Source organism: Mustelus asterias, chromosome 24 (assembly GCF_964213995.1).
Source record: "Mustelus asterias chromosome 24, sMusAst1.hap1.1, whole genome shotgun sequence".
Classification (NCBI taxonomy): Eukaryota; Metazoa; Chordata; class Chondrichthyes; order Carcharhiniformes; family Triakidae; genus Mustelus; species Mustelus asterias.
The window spans coordinates 45,625,156-45,646,949 of NC_135824.1; the positions used below are offsets into that span (position 1 = coordinate 45,625,156).

At 44.9% G+C, this 21,794-nt stretch overlaps 1 protein-coding gene across 2 annotated transcripts in view; it reads right to left on the bottom strand.

The window, feature by feature from the left end:
* Nucleotides 1-2,033: 2,033 nt before the first annotated feature.
* Nucleotides 2,034-21,794, bottom strand: part of supt5h (SPT5 homolog, DSIF elongation factor subunit) — a 92,105-nt gene continuing 72,344 nt past the window's right edge. For both annotated transcript variants that reach the window (XM_078241638.1, XM_078241639.1), the window contains exons 24-29: nucleotides 17,388-17,493; nucleotides 17,097-17,255; nucleotides 12,783-12,951; nucleotides 11,369-11,572; nucleotides 8,722-8,817; nucleotides 2,034-4,817 (exon numbers count right to left, since the gene is read on the bottom strand). In XM_078241638.1, coding sequence (XP_078097764.1) covers nucleotides 4,626-4,817; nucleotides 8,722-8,817; nucleotides 11,369-11,572; nucleotides 12,783-12,951; nucleotides 17,097-17,255; nucleotides 17,388-17,493 — 926 coding nt within the window. In that variant the 3' untranslated portion in view covers nucleotides 2,034-4,625. The remainder of the gene's footprint in view (nucleotides 4,818-8,721; nucleotides 8,818-11,368; nucleotides 11,573-12,782; nucleotides 12,952-17,096; nucleotides 17,256-17,387; nucleotides 17,494-21,794) is intronic.

The window sequence follows — 21,794 nt, forward strand, 5'->3', positions numbered from 1 at the left end:
ATTCTCTGCCCATTGAAGTGGTGGAGGCTTCCTCGTTGAATATGTTTAAGTCACGGGTAGATAGTTTTCTGATCGATAAGGGAATTAGGGGTTATGGGGAGCAGGCGGGTAAGTGGAACTGATCCGCTTCAGATCAGCCATGATCATGTTGAATGGCGGGGCAGGCTCGAAGGGCCAGATGGCCTGCTCCTGCTCCTATTTCTTATGTTCTTATACTAATACATCTGACAATAATAAATCAAATCAAAGTCTTAGACTCCCAACTTCACTTTTTTGACCCCTACCCCTTGCTCCTACTTAAAGCTTCAGCTTAAAATCTACCTCTTTGGCCCACTGTTGGTCACATTGTCCTATTGTTTCCTTCTTTAGCTTGCCACATAAATGGAAGCTATTGTTCAGGTACAAAGAGGGTTTTCAGCACCTTGCAGAACTGCAACCCTAGTGAGGGTCATCAAAAACATAACCTTTCAGTTTTGTATCCCCTCCATGTCAAAAGCCAACCAAGAAGCTACAAAACCTGGTTCCACTCAGCATTGCCCCAGAACGTAGAATGCAATGGAACCATAGTGATATGATTTGACCAGTAATCCAGAGGCCCAGGCTAATGGGCTTGGATCCCACCACAGCAGATGGTAGAATTTAAATACAATTAATAAAATCTGGGATTGGAAGTTAGTCTCAGTAACGGGGACTGTGAAACTATTAATTGTTGCAAAAACCCATCTGGTTCACTAATGTCCTTTAGGGAAGGAAATCTGCCGTCCCTACCTGGTCTGGCCTACATGTGACTCCAGCTCCACATCAATGTGGTTGACTCTTAACTGCCCTCTGAAATGGCTGAGACACTCAGTTCAAGGGCAATTAGGGATGAACCTTGCCAACGATGCCCACACCTCAACCCACTGCATGGTATCAACTCAACCTTTTTCTTCAACAAGGTTAAATTGCTCAGGAGTGGATTATTCCAATTCCATTTTAAATTCAAAGAAATGATTTTGAAAGGTCTGGAGGTGGTCAGGGCCCGCCACTTTTCCTTTGGAAAGTTAGTAATGGAAGAAAAAGCAATCCCATCATTGTGCTTGCTAACCAGATGGCGGGCAAGTCTGGTGTGAAAGTCCAGACTGCAACAGAATCCTCACTCTCGCCGACCAAGAGAAATTTGGGTTTAACAAAAGCACTCTGAGCCATAGAGACCAGGGAAGTCCAAAGTTTAATCCCTGATCTGAGTGTGGGATTGACCTCGCCTGTAATTCTCTCAGCATTCAAAGGCCAGGGAAGGAGGCAGAACTCGGGATTCCTGGTCTTTGATTTCTTTTCCATCCACTGGAAACTCTGAATGCTGGGCAGGGTCGTGGGCTCAGTCTCAAGATAAAAGGAGTCAGCCACTCCGGTCCGAGACGAGAAATTTCTTCAGACATTTGTCAATCTTGGAAATGATCAACTGGTGAGGGCTGGGATAGCTCATCCACTGAGTATACTCCAGGCCAATAGACTTTGGACACAAAGGGAATGGGGATAGGGCAGCAAGCAGAGTCATTGTAGATGTTCTGGCATGATCATCAGATCAGAAGGCTCGAGAGATCATGTGGACTACTACTGCTCCATTTTTTAATGTTAAGAGAATGGATGCCCCCAAAGGTTTAATAATCAGCCAGTACATGATATCCTATTACAGAATCAGAATGTAAATCACTAATGTGCAGGAAGAAAGACCATTTGAGAGTGGTACCAAGGCAGAGAACTGTGATGTGGAGATGCCGGCATTGGACTGGGGTAGGCACAGTAAGTAGTCTCACAACACCAGGTTAAAGTCCAACAGGTTAATTTGGTAGCATGAGCTTTCGGAGCGTTGCCCTTCATCAAGTGAGTGAAGAGTTCGGTTCACAAACAGGGCGTATATAGACATATATCTGAGTAAGAAAGGTTAGTTTTGAAAACAAGGGGTGAGGAACCATCTTATGGAGCACCTGTGCTGCCTCCCCCCCCCACCCCGCCCACACAGACACACACACACACAAACAACACATAATTCATAAGATCTGCAAATCTTCTTTATTGACTCCATTCAGAACAAAAATGGGTTTACAAGCTCAAATATTGGCCATACAGTGGTATTTCCAAACCAGAGAAATACACTTTACATCAGGAAGAGACAGTTAGCAAACAAGTTAGCAGAAACAGATCCTAGCAGTGGCCATTATATAACCTGGAACATTCTCTTTTGGTTGAATGGAAGAGGACTGGGCACTCAATTGTTCAATTTCACAAGTGTTTTAAATTAACACAAGGGAAATATCTACCCCAATTTCTAATATTTCTTCAGTTTTCCAAACATACACCTATGAGATATATATGCAATAATATTCAGCTTAAAGAATCGCAAATGTTCTCTGATACTTTAAACAATTATTTCTATGAGGTGGAGATGCCGGCGTTGGACTGGGGTGGGCACAGTAAGAAGTCTCACAACACCAGGTTAAAATCCAACAGGTTTATTTGGAATCTCGAGCTTTCGGAGCGCCGCTCCTTCAGGAACGCTCCAAAAGCTCGTGATTCCAAATAAACCTGTTGGATTTTAACCTGGTGTTGTGAGACGAATTATTTCTATGTGATTTGTCCTCATGATGCTAACTGGTTGACTGACACATTGGGTCTGAAGCAGGCAGCAGACTCTTCTGATTGACAATACAAGCAATGAACTTGCAGCATGTTCCTGTGCAATGAATCAGAGCTCCAGCAATTTTAAGAGCTCAGTTGATTGAGAAACCTCAAGCTGATTCCGTGCTCTTGAAACGAGTCAAGTTCTTTTTTTTTTTTGGTGACTTTAGACGCTTCTTTAGGGTTGAGTCCACGTTCAAAACCTGCCCGTGGCTTTTCCAGTCTGTCCTCCGTGCCACCTGTAGTGCTGCCAGCCCACCTGCCGGTTAGGTTTTGTGCAGCTTCGGAGAAACAAGAGGGTCTCAGCAATAACTTCCCTCTCTGGTTCTGACCCTATTCATTACCTCAGTGATACAGCCAAGGTCAGAAATGCAAACCATCCCACTCCATCAGTAATGCTGCTACCTTTCAGACCACTGCAGTTCAACTTGTACATTTTAACTTAAACTTTGAACCCTGATGGTTAAGCAGCACACTTCAAAGCTATGATTGGACCTCAGACATTTCTATCTCCTGCATCGCTGGGTTACCACGGGAAATCGTACACCGTAACCTCAACAAGGGTGAAAACATCAGCGTAACTCTCATTTCTCTGGTTAAAGCTTGAGCAGGGTTCCACATGTAGTTAACCTTAAGAGGGACAAGCAACACAGGTTAAACCAGCTCAGCAGCTGTGTCAGTGTCCTACACAAAGCAGAGGGCGACAATCAGTTCCTGAGCCTCCAGGCTGATGGAGAATGTGCAAAAGAGGGACCATGGGGTGCCGGCACTTGCTGCCCACCATTCAGGGGGAGGAAAACACCATCCAGAAACACAGCTTACTGGGGGGAAAAAAAAATCTTGCTCACCTCTTTGCCCTTTAGGGTGTGACGATGGAAGCCGTGCGAACCTTTTCCCACCTTCAAATGTTGCATCAGCAACAAACAATCCTGAAAGCAACACCTACCCCTCCTTTGTCAAATCTGCGGGAAAAAATGTCCAGTGCACAATGCGGAAAGCATAGTTTCCGATCACTCACATTGCATGTCATTCACACTCAACCTGCTGCAAATCTCCAACATGCCTCGAGGAAAACCCAGTGTGAAACTGTAGACTTGACGGAGAAAAATCTCCATTTTCTTTCCCTCTGATTCTCTGGAGTGCAAGAGGATTTAAACCCAGCTGACATACATTCTTGATTTGAAGTTAATTTTAAAAGCCCAATTACATTATTCAGTACCCCGCTATGCTTAAAATATATTCTGGGCAGCCTCTGGTATAAACTTTGCAGCTGGATGCCTTGACTAAAACTGAAGGCAAACAGAAGGGATCTGGAAGAGTGAACAGCATCTCCAGGGAGTGGACCACGAGGAACAAACTATCACCCTCAGTCCTATTGCTATTCCAAAGATTTGCCCTTGAAACGCAGAGATGGAATATTCTGTATTAAGCTCATTTCAAAGTTTCCTACGAATGCTTTCAAAACAAGCACCAAAGTAAAAAGCTTTCAATAATAGAAATTTACACAATGAACCTTTTTTATAATTAGCTTGTTAAAAAATAATTGCAGTTATTTTTGTCAAAACTGTCTATTTCTTCATGCGACTTCTCACACCTGTACAAATGCTCCTAATTATTACAAAAATAGCCTTCAGTATTGTCCCAAAGGAGCACTAATCGATCGCTACAAAAAGTATTCACTTTCACGCCAAGCCTCACATGTACAGACTCAGTTACCTATTCACACACAAATCATTGTGTTGTACTTTTTTAAAAAAAAAACCAAAATACACCAATAAACCATTTCGCATTTCAATCACATTTTGAGCCATCTTTGTTTTTTGTCATCGGACAACTAGTCATTGCTGTTTTCGGTCCTTTGGATGAACCACTGCTAACATCTGGCCACAATAAGCAAGACATTAATCAAAGGGAGAAGAGAGGAGAAACCTAAAAATCCAAACACAAGAACTTCACAGAAGAGAGTTTTACTTTCGACTATATACATCTTTGCCGGAGGACGCTGCACTCGATGCTCCTTCTTCACTGAGGATCCCAAGAAACCTCAGGTTGAGAATCTTCAGCTGGTCATCCAGTTCCATTCGCACAATTCCATCCTCACCATCAATACTCAGTAGCATCCCTGTGGCTTCCCGATCTTCACCCAGAATCACCTTCACCTATGGGCATAAAAATGGGAACATTTGAACCATCAGCAGCTTTCCTTCATGTGCTTCCAAAATATGGCAACCTGCAGAGGTTTCCACTTCAGGCACTCAATCCAGCTGCTGTGAGGACACAGATGGGTAACCAGCCCCCTCATATGGATATGCAGATCTGATTAGCTTAGTGGCTACTCCATAGGTTTCATTAAGATTCTGAATTACTTCAGGAGTCAAAGGAAGGAGATACACTGCTTTATGATATTCTTCTCCCTAATGGGGAGGCAGTGGTGTAGTCATGACCATGAAACCATTGTCAATTGTCGGGGAAACCCATCTGGTTCACTAATGTTCTCTCGGGAAGGAAATCTGCCGTCCTTACCTGGTCCGGCCTCCGTGTAACTCCAGAGCCACAGTAACGTGGTTGATTCTTAAATGCCCTCAAGGGGCAATAGATGCTGGTGCAGCCAGCGATGCCCACATCCCATGAGCGAATAAAACAATAAAACTTCCTTTATGAAGCTCCCAACACTCGCAACTCTGTCCTTGGAAAGCGCAAGATATTGAGTTCTCAATGTTCTGGCTAATATTCCCCTTCCAAGACAAATGTAAGCTCTTTCAATCCAAAACCCTTTTGGTTGAAGAGGAAAGATTTAACACAACAAAATGTGCAGAAAAGGCTTCGAGTGATCCTACTGGGTTGCAAGGCAAGATTTTATTTTATTGCTCAATTATACCTACAGCAACACTGACATGACTGGGCAATCCTCTCCTTAACCTCTCCCCACAGCAGAATAATAGAAGTTAGATCGAGCTAGCTCAGGCCTCACTCAAATTCATTTACTCAATGATTCACCTGCTCACTGTTGATATTTAACCCTCACTAGGTTTTGCAAAACGTGTTCAGGTCGAAGGAGAGATAGATGGGAATGTGGAACTCAGCGTAAACAGAGCAGCCATAATCTTATCGAATGGCAGAACAGACTCAAGGCGCCATATGGACTACTTCTGCTTCTAGACTGAAGAGAATTGCAAACTACAGCATGTTAAATGGCAGTAGGAAAGGAGGAAACCATCACTAAAATTAGCAATTAAAGGTGGGCAGCACGGTGGCTAACACTGCTGCCTCACTGCGTCATGGACCCGGGTTTGATTCCCAGCTTGGGTCACTGTCCGTGTGGTGTTTGCACCTTCTCCCTGTGTCTGCGTGGGTTTCCTCTGGGTGCTCCGGTTTCCTCCCACAGTCCAAAAGCCATGCTGGTTAGGTGAATTGGCCATGTTAAATTTTCCCTCAGTGTACCCGAACAGGTGCCCGAGTGTGGCGACTAGGGGATTTTCACAGTAATTTCATTGCAGTGTTAATGTAAGTCTACTTGTGACACTAATAAATAAACTTAAAAAGATTTAATTTTTTGCACTCGCAGGTCCAGTTATAAAAGGCTTCTTTCTGTTCGTTCAAAAGTGCAGAAGGCTGCTTTACATCAGTTGACTGACTAAACAGCCTCTTGGAACATCATCTTTCCATTAAAAACATGTTCGCAGAAATGGAACACACCACAAACAAACAATGCTTTAAAAAAATACAAAGATTTGCTCCAGATTTAGTCTACAGCATAAACTTTTCTAAATAATTAACTTTAGGTTACTGAAACAAAAATGGGTCACTTTTACACAGAAATACACAATTTCACTTGCTACCCATCCACCTTGTGCCTGCTACATTTATTTTCACGCTAGTTTTATGAATTTCCTGCTCAAAGTTGACGTGTGTTAATGCTGATCGGCGGGATACTTTGCCATTTCAAATACTTCTAAGTCTGGTTAACGTGATTAGACGAAGAGCAAGTTCCCTCGATTCTTCCACAACATTGAGCTTGAAAAATCTACCGTGACTTTGCACAGCAATTACCCTGCAGCTTTTCAGAATGATTGCCAATTAGAATCTAATTAGCGGCAGTTCCATGCTGGGGAGTTGCACCAATTTAGACGGAAACAACCCTTACAGCCGGCACACAGAGGAAGCTTTCAGCTCCATCAGCCTGAGCTGTTTGTGACCAAACTACCAGATGTGAAAGGTCCGTGCCTAAAGCCCGGTCATCCAGTGCCTCATCATTAATGGTTTGTAACAAGAAAACATACAACCATCAATTAAAAAATATAAATTAAAACATATATTAATAGTGCATTGCCAATTCAGTATTTTGCACACTATTGCAAATGTATTTTAATCAAAATGAACTTTGATTGGGATTTTGCAAAATTTGTTTGGGACTGATTTGAATGTGGATCTTGACGGTGGCAGAGTGGTTAGCGCTGCTGCCTCACAGTGCCAGGGATCTGGGTTCAATTCCCAGCTTGGGTCACTGTCTGTGTGGAGTTTGCATGTTCTCCCCGTGTCTGTGTGGGTTTCCTCCGGGAGACCAAAGAACAATACAGCACAGGAACAGACCCTTCGGCCCTCCAAGCCCGCGCCGCTCCCTGGTCCAAACTAGACCATTCTTTTGTATCCCTCCATTCCCACTCTGTTCATGTGGCTATCTAGATAAGTCTTAAACGTTCCCAGTGTGTCCGCCTCCACCACCTTGCCCGGCAGCGCATTCCAGGCCCCCACCACCCTCTGCGTAAAATACGTCCTTCTGATATCCGTGTTAAACCTCCCCCCCCCTCACCTTGAACCTATGACCCCTCGTGAACGTCACCACCGATCTGGGAGAAAGCTTCCCACCGTTCACCCCATCTATGCCTTTCATAATTTTATACACCTCTATTAGGTCACCCCTCATCCTCCGTCTTTCCGGTGAGAACAACCCCAGTTTACCCAATCTCTCCTCATAACTAAGCCCTTCCATACCAGGCAACATCCTGGTAAACCTCCTCTGTACTCTCTCTAAAGCCTCCACGTCCTTCTGGTAGTGTGGCGACCAGAACTGGGCGCAGTATTCTAAATGCGGCCGAACCAACTTTCTATACAACCGCAACATCAGACCCCAACTTTTATACTCTATGCCCCGTCCTATAAACGCAAGCATGCCATATGCCTTCTTCACCTGGGTGCTCCAGTTTCCTCCCACAGTCCGAAAGACGTGCTGGTTAGGTGGATTGGCCATGCTAAATTCTCCCTCAGTGTACCCGAACAGGCGCCAGAGCGTGGCGACGAGGGGATTTTCACAGTAACTTCATTGCAGTGTTAATGTAAGCCTACTTGTGACACGAATAAAAAAATTCTAGCTCAGGAGGAATGGGGTAATTGGGGTGGGGGAAGACAGAATTTGATATATTGTGTCAAACTTGCAAATTCTAAATAGCCCAATTAGCCCCTTAGGCCTGCTTAGCCATTTGGCTAGATCAAAGCTGACTGGATTGTGACCTCCACTCTACTTTCTGTCTGCACCCCGTAACCACCCTGACAGTCCAGAATCTGTCTAACTCTGCCTTAAGAATATTCAATGACCCAGCCTCCACCGCTCTCTGGGGAAGAGAATTCCACAGACTTACAACCCACCCAGAGAAAAACATTCTCATCTTGAATGGGGCAGCACGGTGACTCAGTGGTTAACACTGCTGCCTCACAGCACTTGGGACCGGGTTTGATTCCCATCCTCGGGTCACTGTCTGTGTGGAATCTGCACGTCCTCCGTGTCTGTGTGGGTTTCCTCCGGGTGCTCCGGTTTCCAAAGCCATGCTGGTTCGGTGCATTGGCCACGCTAAAGTCTCCCTCTGTGCCCGAACAGGTGCCGGAATGTGGTGACTAAGAAATCTTCACAGTAACTTCATTGCAGTGTTAATGTCAGCCTACTTGTGACACCAATAATAAATCTTTTTTTTAAACCATGTCCCCCGCCCCCCCCCAACCAGTGAACATCCTCTCAGTAGCCAAAATAAAAAGGATGCTGCAGCTGGATAGGAGCTAGCTGGTTCTTACCTTATCGTTTTTCATAGGAGTAACAGGTTCAAGGTGTTCACTTGAGATGCTGACCACTTTGTCAGTGTCGGACAGATACACGGAACACAGGCCACCCTGCAGGGGAAAATGATTCAACATTTCTTCAAACTTGTACAACTATTTCACCAAATACACAGGATTAAAAGTTTACCTTCCCTTCCTGGACCATTCAAGTGTTGTTGTTTTTTTGTACAAGTTTGTCAGTGTAGTTTAAAGTCATTGACAGGCGTCAAACATCTTAATTTAGTAGGTGGTATGTAAGTTTCAAAAACCGTTTTTAATACGTCTCACTGGGAAATGAAAAGGAAAATATAAAAACTTGTTGGTTTCGCGTCAGTGCAGACTCGATGGGCTGAAGGGCCTCTTCTGCACTTTAGTTTCCGTGATTCTGTGAAAACTGCTCGTCTTCAGCAAACCCCATCTCCAAAATAAAAAGTCACTCCAACCGGACTCTTGCCTGAACTCGGACTAGCTGCACAGGGGTGCAGAGAAAACAGTTAGCAAAGGAACAAAATAGGTTCCCTCATGCAGTTAACATTTGGCGTAACTAAAGCAAAGGCAAGTTCAGAAATCTCTCCTCAGCCAAACTGTGCAGAACTAAAAAACAGTAACTAATACAAAATATTACGTGGAATTCTGAAATCCACATTTTGAGAGTTACTTGTTTCCTGAAAGGTTAACCAAGGACCTGGGTTCGTTTCCCGGCTTGGGTCACAGTCTGTGCGGAGTCTGCACAATTTTTGGGGTGGCACAGTGGTTAGCACTGCTGCCTCACAGTGCCAGGGACCCGGGTTCAATTCCAGCCTTGGGTCACTGTCTGTGCGGAGTTCTCACATTCTCCCTGTGTCTGTGTGAGTTGCCTCCGGGTGCTCCGGTTTCTTCCCCCAGTCCAAAGATGTTCAAGTTAGATGGATTGGCCATGCTAAATTGACCCGTGTGTCAGGGGATTAGCGGGGTAAATATATGGGCTTATGGGGATAGGGCTTGGGTGGGATTGTGGTTGGTGCAGATTCCATGGGCCGAGTGGCCTCCTTCTGCACTGTAGGATTCTATGACCCTCTAGTGGAATACTCCACAAGTGGGAAGTCTGTGATGTAGTGGTAATGTCATCAGACTACTGATTCAGAGGTTCAGGCAAAAGCTCTGGGGACATGGGTTCAAATCCCACAATGCCTGCTGGCAGAACTTAAATTCAAACAATTAATTAATAAATCTGGAATGTGTAAGAGTGACCGTGAAACTATCCATGGCCATAAAAACCCATAGCAATGTGGCTGGTGTGTTAACTGCCTTCTGAAATGTCCTAGCAAGCCACTCAGCTATATCAACCTGCTACAGACTGAGATAGAGTCAGAGCAATACAGAATAGAAACAGGCCCTTCGGCCCAACCAGTCCATGCCAACCATGGTGCCCTCCCAGTTAGTCCCAATTGCCTGAGTTTGGTCCATATCCCTCTAATCCTTTCCCTCCATGTACTTATCCAAATGCTTTTTAAATGTTGCTATTGAACCTGCCCCGACCACTTTCCCTGGCAGCTCATTCCATACACGCTCCACCCTCTGCGTGAAGTAGTTGCCCCTCAGGTCCCTTTTAAATCTTTCCCCTCTCACCTTGACTCTACGCCCTCTAGTTTTCAATTCCCCTCCCTAGGAAAAAGACTGTTTATCCTATCGATGCCCCGCATGATTTCATACACCTCAATAATAGTTCAAGATGGCAACTCACCACCACCTTCGAGGGCAGTGACCAAATGCTGGCCTTGCCGGCGATTCCCACATCAATGAAAGAATTTTAAAAATGCATAGTCCAAAGATATGTAGGTTAGGTAGATTAGCCATGGTAAATGCGTGAGGTTACGTGCCACCTTGACACCCGGTGGCACATTGGTTAGCATTGCTGCCTCACAGCGCCAGGGACCCAGGTTCGATTCCCGGCTTGGGTCACCGTCTGTGTGGAGTTTTGCGCGGGTTTCCTCCCACAGTCCAAAGAAGGGCGGGTTAGGTGGATTGGCCATGCTAAATTGCTCCTGTTAGGGGGACTAGCAGGGCAAATGCGTGGGGGTTATGGGGATAGGGCCTGGGTGGGATTGTGGTCGGTGCAGACTCGATGGGCCGAATGGCCTCTTTCTGCACTGTAGGATTCTATGATTATGGGGATAGGGCAGGAGGCTGGATCTAGGTAAGATGCTCTTTTGGAGAGTCGGTAGAGACTCGATGGGCTGAATGGTCTCCTTCTGCACTGTAGGGATCCTGTAGTCTATTTCCAGAATGTTCTTGGGCTGATTGCTCCATTTATTACTTACTTCCAGTTGCCTACAATATTTTGCTGAGCGTATTGGTAATTTTGACGTGATAATGCCTTAATACATTTTGTCAGTTCTGTGGAAAAGTCATATGGATTGTAAATGTTAATTGTGTTTCTCTCTCCACAGATGCTGACAGACCTGCTGAATTTTTCCATTTTGTTTTTGTGCCTCAATATGGTTATTCTAAACTTGTGAATCCTTATTCACTTTAGGAGCCAAGCTACTTTGCTGAATATTTCTGATTCTAAACTTCCTTTACAGATTGCCTTATGTTAAAAGTGCATTTAAATTCTGTCCCACAATTTGGTGATGTTACGTACCGACACGCTGCGGATCACTCCAGTCTGCCCTATGATCTGCGCATCCAGGTAGGTGTCACGCACTTTAACCATGATGTCTGTCGTTACCCAGTCGTTGGAACCCTGATCAATGCTGGAGCCTGGTGTGTGAGGATTGTATGCGCCAGGAGACGGGGCCCCCGGTGTCATTGGACTGTAACCGACAGGACTTGGGCTCGGGCTTGCCTGCAACACAAAACATGCCGTGAGTGGGACAGGAAAGCAAGCGGAGGAAAAACAGCATTGTTCATATACTGTGAAAACACAATTTGTTTCCCAATGTTCAAACAATAGAGGGTCACCGAACTGAAGGTCACCAAGTGGTGACCCTCAGAGCAAAACCACCTGAACAAATTGAGAGAAGCTAGATGAAAGATTATGTCAAATCCTGAGCATGTGCCGCGTTATCATAAGGTGTCATCTTTCTGACAATATCATTGAATCCCTACAGAGCAGAAGAGGCCATTTGGCCCATCAAGTCTGCACCAACTCTCTGAAAAAGAGTATCTCACCCAGGCCCTCTCCCTTACCCGATCGTCTAAACCCCATACATTTCCCATAGCTAATCTCCCTATCCTACACATCTTTGTGTCACTAAGGGGCAATTTAGCATGGCCAATCCACCTAACCTGAACATCTCTGGTCTGTGGTAGGAAACCGGAGGAAACCCATGTAGACACAGGGAGAATGTGCAAACTCCACACAGACAGTGACCCAAGGCTGGAATTGAACCCGGGTCCCTGGAGCTGTGAGGCAGCAGTGCTAACCACTGTGCCACCGTGCCATCTTTATCTTGAACCCAAGCCTTGCCTGGCCTCTGAGGTGGATGTAAAAGGTCTTTCCGCACTATTTGAAGAACAGGAACGTTCTCCGGGTGCCAGGGAAACATTTATTTATTCATTTACAAACTTTACTATAAAAACAATATCTCATTATTTATCTGACTGCTGATTGAACATACACTGCTAATTCTGGGTAAAAATCCAAAACTTTGCTATCGAACTGTGGGAGCTCCATCATTACAAGAGCTGCAGTGATTCAATAAATTCTTCCTGTGGGAACTAGAAACTTGCAATAAATGGGGCGTCACCAGTGTTACATCACCTCCTGTGAACAAATAGGTCCCAGTAGCATTCCAATACCGCTCCCAAGTAGTCATGCTCCACCTGAACAGGTACAGAATCCCAACCGCTGCCCAGTTTGGATCAAGGTGAGGGGTAACATGACACCAGGTTATAGTCCAACCACTTTATTTGAAATCGCGAGCTTTCGGAGCGCTGCTCCTTCATCAGGTGAGGTCAGTTGGATCCACATTTTGGATCAGCAACTAGGCAGGGACAAGGGATTTCAGACTTTTGGACAAGTAAATTCACGGAGGTTCTCCCTTAAAACCTACCTGATAGGCCATGGGTGAAGGTGTTGGGTGATAGCTGGCAGGCGAGTGAGTATTCTGGTAGCCCACAGGGCTTGGTGCGACTTGGTGATAGCTCTGTGGACTGGGACTGGGCTGGTAAGATCCCTGAGGGGACGGAGCTGCATATGGAGAAAATTGGTCGGTGTTGTACCTGGAAGATAAATGGCAAAAGTTAAATAATGATAGACCTCAATCAATCACATCTGAGCCATCTTTTCTAAGAGTTACTCTTGTACAAAGGCAGTTGAAACTAGAGCAAATAGCAATTCAATTGTTTCCCTCCTCTTTAGGAAGGATGCGAGACTCACGAGGAGGTTTACCAGAAAAGTTTGACAGATAAGGTATTTTTAGCTACAAGGTTAGGCCGGAGATGCTGAGACTGTCCTCAATTGAGAGGACATTTGATAGAAATCTCCGATCAGAGTTTGATAGATCAGAAGGAATAGATCAGAAGAAATCTCCGATCAGAGTTTGATAGATCAGAATGGCCATTCTGGAGTAGGCCATTCTGCCCCACCATTTAATAGCGAGGAAATGCTTGGCTTAAAGGTTAGTGCAGAGGAACTGGGTTCCGATTCCTGGGGCACTGGCATCAGTATTGGGGGAAGTGGGAGCTGTATCACTGGGACGGTCTTCATCTCAACCATGCTGGGACCAATGTGCCACGAGTCATATAGCTAGGGCAGTAGAGGAGTAAAACAAAATAGTGGGGGTAAGGGAAGAAGTGATAAACTAAAGAGAGAAGAGAAATAAGAAAGCAGGATAGTAATAAGGAAAATGGTTATCAGAGTAGGTCAGAAAGGGATAGAGCGCACAAACCTAAGAGTGTGCCAGCAGTTAAAGCTAGAGATTGCAAAAATAATTAGTCAGAATGAAAGGCATTCTACCTGAATGCACGCAGCATTCGCAACAAGATAGATGAGTTGACGACATAAATAGAAGTAAATAGGCATGATCTAATTGCCATTACGGAGATGTGGCTGCACGGTGACCAAGGCTGGGAACTGAAAGTTCAAGGGCATTTGGTCTTTATGAAGGATGGGGGAAAAGGTGGTGGGTGGCACTGTTAATAAAGGGTGGGGTCAGTACATCAGTGAGAGAGGACCTTTGATCGGAAGATCTAAGATGTAGGATCAGTTTGGGTGGAGCTAAGAAACAGCAAGGGGCAGGAGTTGTACCAAGTTCTTTAGAAAATTAGAGGTGCATAAAGTGAGGATAGTACAGTAATCATGAGGGACTTCAATATACATATAGACTGGGTAAGCCTAATGCTGAGGTCAAATCCTGGAACATATACACAATGGTTTTCTAGAACAACTGGTGAATGGGCTATATCCTCATATCGTGCAATGAGAAAGGGCTAACTAATAATTTGTTGTAAAGGAGTCTTGAGGGAAGAATAACCAGAATATGTTAGAACTTTATGTGAAGTTTGAAAATGATGTGGTTCAATCCGAAACTAGGGACTTTAAACAAAGGAAACTACAAGGATATGAATGAAAGGCAAGTCGCTGAGATAGATTGGGGGAACTATATTAACAGGAATGATGGTAGACAGTCAATGGCTAACATTTAAAGAATTAGTGGATGGCTTGCAATAAATTTACATTTCTTTAAGGTACAAAAAGCCAGTAGGAAGTGATCCAACCATGGCCAACAAGAGAAGTTAAGGATTCTATTAGGTCACAGAAAGAGACTTATAAAGTTGTCAAAAATGTAGCAGCCTGCAGATTGGGAGCATATTAAAATTCAGCAAAAGAGAATCAAGAAATTGATAAAGAGTAAACAGAATATGAACTTAAACAAGCGAGGAACATATATATTATAGACTGTTAAAAGTTTCCATCGGTGTGTAAAAAAGAAAAAGGTTTGTCAAATGTGGGACCATTACAGCAAAGAATGCAGAATTCATAATGGATAACAAAGAAATGGCAGAGAAACTAAACAAATACTTTGTGTGTCTTCACAGAGGAGGACACAAAACACCTCCCTGAAATACCAGGGAGCCAAGGGACGGGCGAGATTCAGGATCTGTAAGTTAGTACTAGTAAAAAAGAAAGTGGAGAAATTGGTGGGGCTATTGGTTAATAAATCCCCAGGACTTGATGATCTACATCCCAGAGCGTTGAAAGAGGTGGCTATCGAGACTGTAGATGCACTGATGATCAGCTTTCAAAATGTTTCGATTCTGGAGAATTGCCTGCAGATTAGGAAGTAGCAAATATAACTTGAGAGAGAGAAAAAACAGGGAACTATAGACCTCTTAGCCTGTGATCTGTAATAGGGAACATGCTCGAATCTGTTCTAAAGGATGCGATAACTGAGAATGTAGAAACTAATGGTGAGATTGGGCACAGCCAACATGGATTTATGAAAGGGAAATAATGTTGGAGCTTTTATTTGAGGCCGTTACCAGCTGAATAGTCGAGGAACCAGTAGGTGTGGTATAGTTGGATTTTCTATAAGGTGCCATACAGGAAAGCAAGCAAAATTGGAGCTCGTGGTTTTGGGAAAAATACACTGGCATAGATTGAAGCTTGATTAATGAACAGGAAACAGAGTAAGGATAAACAGATTATTCTTGGGCTGGCAGACTGTGACCAGTGCAAGGATCAGTGCTTAGGTCCCAGTTATTCACAATCTATATCAATGATTCGGATATGTTATATTTTCCATTTGCTGATAACACAAAACTTGGTGGGAATGTGAGCTGGGAGAAGAATGCAAAGAAGCTTCAAGGACATTCAAACAGACTGAGTGGGCAAGGGCATGGGAAATGGAATATAATGTAGAAAAATGTGAAGCTATCCACTTTGGTAGGAAAAACAGTAATTCTTAAATGGGGAGACTGGGAAATTTTGCTGGTGAGACCACACCTGGAGTACTGTGTACAGTTTTGGTCTCCTTACTTGAGAAAGGATATACTGGCACTGGAAGGGGTGCAGAGGAGATTCACTCGGTTGATTCCGGAGTTGAGAGGGTTGGCTTATGAGGAGAGACTGAGTAGACTGGGGCTATACTCATTGGAATTCAGAAGAATGAGGGGAGATCTTATAGAAACATAAAACTATGAAGGGAATAGATAAGATAGAAGCAGAGAAGTTGTTTCCACTGGCGGGTGAAACTAAAACTAGGGGGCATAGCCTCAAAATAAGGGGAAGCAGATTTAGGACTGAGTTGAGGAGGAACTTCTTCACACAAAGGGTTGTGAATCTGTGGAATTCCCTGCCCAGTGAAGCAGTTGAGGCTACCTCATTGAATGTTTTTAAAGCAAGGGTAGATAAATTTTTGAACAGTAAAGGAATTAAGGGTTATGGTGAGCGGGCAGGTAAGTGGAGCTGAGTCCACAAAAAGATCAGCCATGATCTTATTGAATGGCGGAGCAGGCTCGAGGGGCCAGATAGCCTACTCCTGCTCCTAGTTCTTATGTTCTTATGAAATGTTGAGGTCCAAAGGGACCTGGGTGTTCTTGTTCATAAGTCACTGAAAGCTAACATGCAAGTTTAACAAGCCATGAGGAAGACAAATGGAGGTTAGCCTTTATTGCAAGATTTGAGTACAGGAATAAGGAAGATTTACTGAAATCGTGTTGGAGAGATCACATCTGGAGTAGTGCGTGCAGTTCCGCTCTCCTTACCCAAGGAAGGATATACCACCCACAGAGGGAGTGCAATGAAGGTTCATCAGACTAACCCCGGGATGGCGGGACTGTTCTACGAGGAGGGATTGAGGAGACTGGTCCTGTATTCTCTAGAGTTTAGAATAATGAGGGGTTTTCTCATTGAAGAGTGCAAAATTTTTGCAGGGCTTCTCAAGGTAGATGAAGGCAGGATGTTTCCAATGGTTGGGGGAGGAGTCTAGAACCAGGGAACATGGTCTCAAAATAAGGGATAGGCCATTTAAGATGAAGATGAAGAGTAATTTCTTCAGTCAGAGGTGTGAATCTTTGGAATTCGCTACACCTGTGAAGATTTAGTCACAGTATGTTCGAAATAGAGGTTGACAGATTTCGAGACACCAAGACATTAAGGCATACAGGTATAGTGCGGGAGGATAGTTTCAAGGTAGATGATCAGCCATGATCTAGTTAATTGGTGGAGCAGGCATGAGGGGCCGAATGGCCCACTCCTGTTTTTACATTTACCAGTTACTAGAAAATCAGTACCTGTCTCTCCATCTATACGCCCTCTCAGCAGCACCTACAGACACAGCAAGGTACTTAAAGAAAAAATATGCTGTCTTCAGAGAATGAATGCCTGATGCTAAAATTACCCAACTGTGTCCCCGAGTACTTACATTGCTGGTGTTCCAGGTGTTTGAGGGTTATACTGGGGGTTGACCTGCGGAGATGGAACGTCGGTGTAGCCTGGGGTCTGTGGGTTGGGTGTTCCACCATATGCCTGTGGAGATGGGGTGGGCTCGTCATCGTAAGGGAAATCATACTCATCATCATTCCTGTGTAATCAAACAGAAGAAAGTTAGAATCGCAGAGAGAGAAAATGCACAAAACATCTTGTGAACAAATAAATGAGTTTCTAATTTGATAAAGCAACTCTGCTGTTCAGCCTTGGTCTCAGTGCTACTAACCGGGAAGGTGTGTTAGGATTGTTAGGATCCCAAGCTCCACTTTGTCCAGGTGTCCGACTCCCATCGTGAACTGGTGTCTGGGAGCCATAATGAGGAGTCCGGCTTCCTAAAAACAAGGAAATAAGTTTCAAACATACTGATCTCGTGGCCATTTCAGTTACAGGGCTGAACAAGAATGGACAACATGTGACTGCTTTAGATTAAATTGCTGTGGAGATTCTGCAACGATTCTAACAATGGAGGTTCCTACAACGTCCCATATGGCGCCCCTGCACACTCCCCACTTCTTTGCTTTCATCGGGTGGCACAGTGGTTAGCCCTGCTGCCTCACAGCATCAGGGAGCTGGGTTCAATTCCAGCCTCAGGTCACTGTCTGTGTGGAGTTTGCACGTTCTCCCCGTGTCTGCGTGGATTTCCTCCGGGTGCTCCAGTTTCCTACCACAATCCAAAGATGCACAGGTTAGGTTGATTGGCCATGCTAAATTTCCCCTTAGCATCAGGGGGATTAACGGGGTAAATAGGTGGGGTTACGGAGACAGGGCCTGGGTGGGATTGTGATTGGTGCACACTTGATGGGCCAAATGGCCCCCTTCTTCACTGAAGGGAATCTATGATTCACCCTTCAGACATGCCTCAGCAAACACATGGCTAACTTGTCTCAGTCTCACAAAAAATTCAGTGTTGCAAGTTCGAGAAAAAAAGATTTAACCACTTGTCTCTTGTCCCCTGAAACCAATTCTTCCTTTGAAATCTCTTTCAATGCACAGGAAAGCTTTCCTCTCATGGATGCTTTAAATCAGACCATCCCAAAGTCTGGGGCAGACCACAGTTTATCACCAGATGATCAAAGATAGTCAGGGAAATAAGCACACCTTTGAACAAATTGGCACAAATGAAAATGGAGCTTGATAATTTCTATAGTGGGATTACTTAGGCCACACTGAGCATGCGAGAACGTGTCTGGGGTTGCACACATCAATTACTGGGGCTGCACACATCAATTACTGGGGCACCAAGCTCTGCTCCTCTTGTAATAAAACCCAGAAAAATTGAGATCTTCTGATACTGAATGATCGTTAGCTCATTCCTTTGATTTTCTTGTCCGCGTAACCACAGTTTGTTATCACGATATATTCTACCTTTGAAGTATGGCACTGACTGAGATAGAACATAGAACAGTACAGCACAGAACAGGCCCTTCGGCCCACGATGTTGTGCCGAGCTTTATCTGAAACCAAGATCAAGCTATCCCACTCCCTATCAGCCTGGTGTGCCCCATGTGCCTATCCAATAACCGCTTAAATGTTCCTAAAGTGTCTGACTCCACTATCACTGCAGGCAGTCCATTCCACACCCCAACCACTCTCTGCGTAAAGAACCTACCTCTGATATCCGTCCTGTATCTCCCACCACGAACCCTATAGTTATGCCCCCTTGTAATAGCTCCATCCACCCGAGGAAATAGTCTTTGAACGTTCACTCTATCTATCCCCTTCATCATTTTATAAACCTCTATTAAGTCTCCCCTCAGCCTCCTCCGCTCCAGAGAGAACAGCCCGAGCTCCCGCAACCTTTCCTCATAAGACCTACCCTCCAAACCAGGCAGCATCCTGGTAAATCTCTTCTGCACTCTTTCCAGCGCTTCCACATCCTTCCTATAGTGAGGTGAACAGAACTGCACACAATACTGCAAATGTGGTCTCACCAAGGTCCTGTACAGCATAACCCCACGGCTCTTAAACTCCAACCCCCTGTTAATAAAAGCTAACACACTATAGGCCTTCTTCACAGCTCTATCCACTTGAGTGGCAACCTTTAGAGATCTGTGGATATGAACCCCAAGATCTCTCTGTTCCTCCACAGTCTTCAGAACCCTACCTTTGACCCTGTAATCCACATTTAAATTAGTCCTACCAAAATGAATCACCTCACATTTATCAGGGTTAAACTCCATTTGCCATTTTTCAGCCCAGCTTTGCATCCTATCTATGTCTCTTTGCAGCCTACAACAGCCCTCCACCTCATCCACTACTCCACCAATCTTGGTGTCATCAGCAAATTTACTGATCCACCCTTCAGCCCCCTCCTCTAAGTCATTAATAAAAATCACAAAGAGCAGAGGACCAAGCACTGATCCCTGCGGCACACCGCTAGCAACCTGCCTCCAATTTGAAAATTTTCCATCGACCACCACCCTCTGTCTTCGATCAGACAGCCAGTTACCTATCCAATCGGCCAACTTTCCCTCTATCCCACACCTCCTCACTTTCATCATAAGCTGACCATGGGGGACCTTATCAAACGCCTTACTAAAATCCATGTATATGACATCAACTGCCCTACCTTCATCAACACACTTAGTTACCTCCTCAAAAAATTCTATCAAATTTGTGAGGCACGACTTGCCCTTCACGAATCCATGCTGACTATCCCGGATTAATCCGCATCTTTCTAAATGGTCGTAAATCCCATCTCTAAGGACTTTTTCCATCAATTTACCAACCACCGAAGTAAGACTAACCAGTCTATAATTACCAGGGTCATTTCTATTCCCTTTCTTAAACAGAGGAACAACATTCGCCATTCTCCAGTCCTCTGGCACCATCCCCGTGGACAGCGAGGACCCAAAGATCAAAGCCAAAGGCTCTGCAATCTCATCCCTTGCCTCCCAAAGAATCCTAGGATACATTTCATCAGGCCCAGGGGACTTATCGACCTTCAGTTTATTCAAAACTGCCAGGACATCCTCCCTCCGAACATCTATTTCCTCCAGCCTATTAGCCTGTAACACCTTCTCTTCCTCAAAAACATGGCCCCTCTCCTTGGTGAACACTGAAGAAAAGTATTCATTCATCACCTCGCCTATCTCTACTGACTCCATACACAAGTTCCCACTACTGTCCTTGACCAGCCCTAACCTCACCCTGGTCATTCTTTTATTCCTCACATAAGAGTAAAAAGCCTTGGGGTTTTCCTTGATCCGACCCACCAAGGACTTCTCGTGTCCCCTCCTAGCTCTCCTAAGCCCCTTTTTCAGCTTATTCCTTGCTAACTTGTAACCCTCAATCGAGCCATCTGAACCTTGTTTCCTCATCCCTACATAAGCTTCCCTCTTCCTTTTCACAAGACATTCCACCTCTTTCGTGAACCATGGTTCCCTCACTCGGCCATTTCCTCCCTGCCTGACAGGGACATACCTATCAAGGACATCCAGTATTTGTTCCTTGAAAAAGTTCCACTTTTCATTAGTTCCTTTCCCTGACAGTTTCTGTTCCCAACTTATGCCCCCTAATTCTTGCCTAATCGCATCATAATTACCTCTCCCCCAATTGTAAACCTTGCCCTGCCATACGGCCCTATCCCTCTCCATTGCAATAACAAAAGACACCGAATTGTGGTCACTATCTCCAAAGTGCTCTCCCACAACCAAATCTAACATTTGGCCCGGTTCATTTCCCAGTACCAAATCCAATGTGGCCTCACCTCTTGTCGGCCTATCCACATATTGTCAGGAAACCCTCCTGTACACACTGCACAAAAACTGCCCCATCCGAACTATTTGACCTATAAAGGTTCCAATCAATATTTGGAAAGTTCAAGTCCCCCATGACAACTACCCTGTGACCCCTACACATATCCATAATCTGCTTAACAATTTCTTCCTCCACATCTCTATTACTATTTGGGGGCCTATAGTAAACTCCTAACAACGTGACCGCTTCTTTCCTATTTCTAACCTCAGCCCATATTACCTCAGTGTGCAGATCCCCCTCGAAGTGCCTTTCCGCAGCCGTTAAACTATCCTTGATTAACAATGCCACTCCTCCACCTCTTTTACCAGCTTCCCTACACTTAGTGAAACATCTATACCCCGGAACGTCCAACAACCATTCCTGTCCTTGTTCTACCCACGTCTCCGTAATGGCCACAACATCGCAGTCCCAAGTACCAATCCACGCCCCAAGTTCATCTACCTTGTTCCGGATGCTCCTTGCATTGAAGTAGACACACTTCAACCCACCTTCCTGTCTACCGGTACCCACCCTTGACCCTGATACCTTCCCCAATACCTCACCACCCTCACTGACTTCTGGACTACAACTCCTTTTCCCACTCCCCTGACAAATTAGTTTAAACCCCCCCTGAAGAGCCGTAACAAATTTCCCTCCTAGGATATTGGTGCCCCTCTGGTTCAGGTGCACCCCGTCCTGTTTGTACAGGTCCCACCTTCCCCAGAATGTGTTCCAATTATCCACATATCTGAAACCCTCCCTCCTACACCATCCCTGCAACCACATGTTTAACTGCACTCTCCCCCTGTTCCTCAACTCGCTATCACGTGGCACCGGCAACGTACCAGAGATGACCACATGTTTCGTCTTGGCTCTCAGCTTCCAGCCCAGCTCC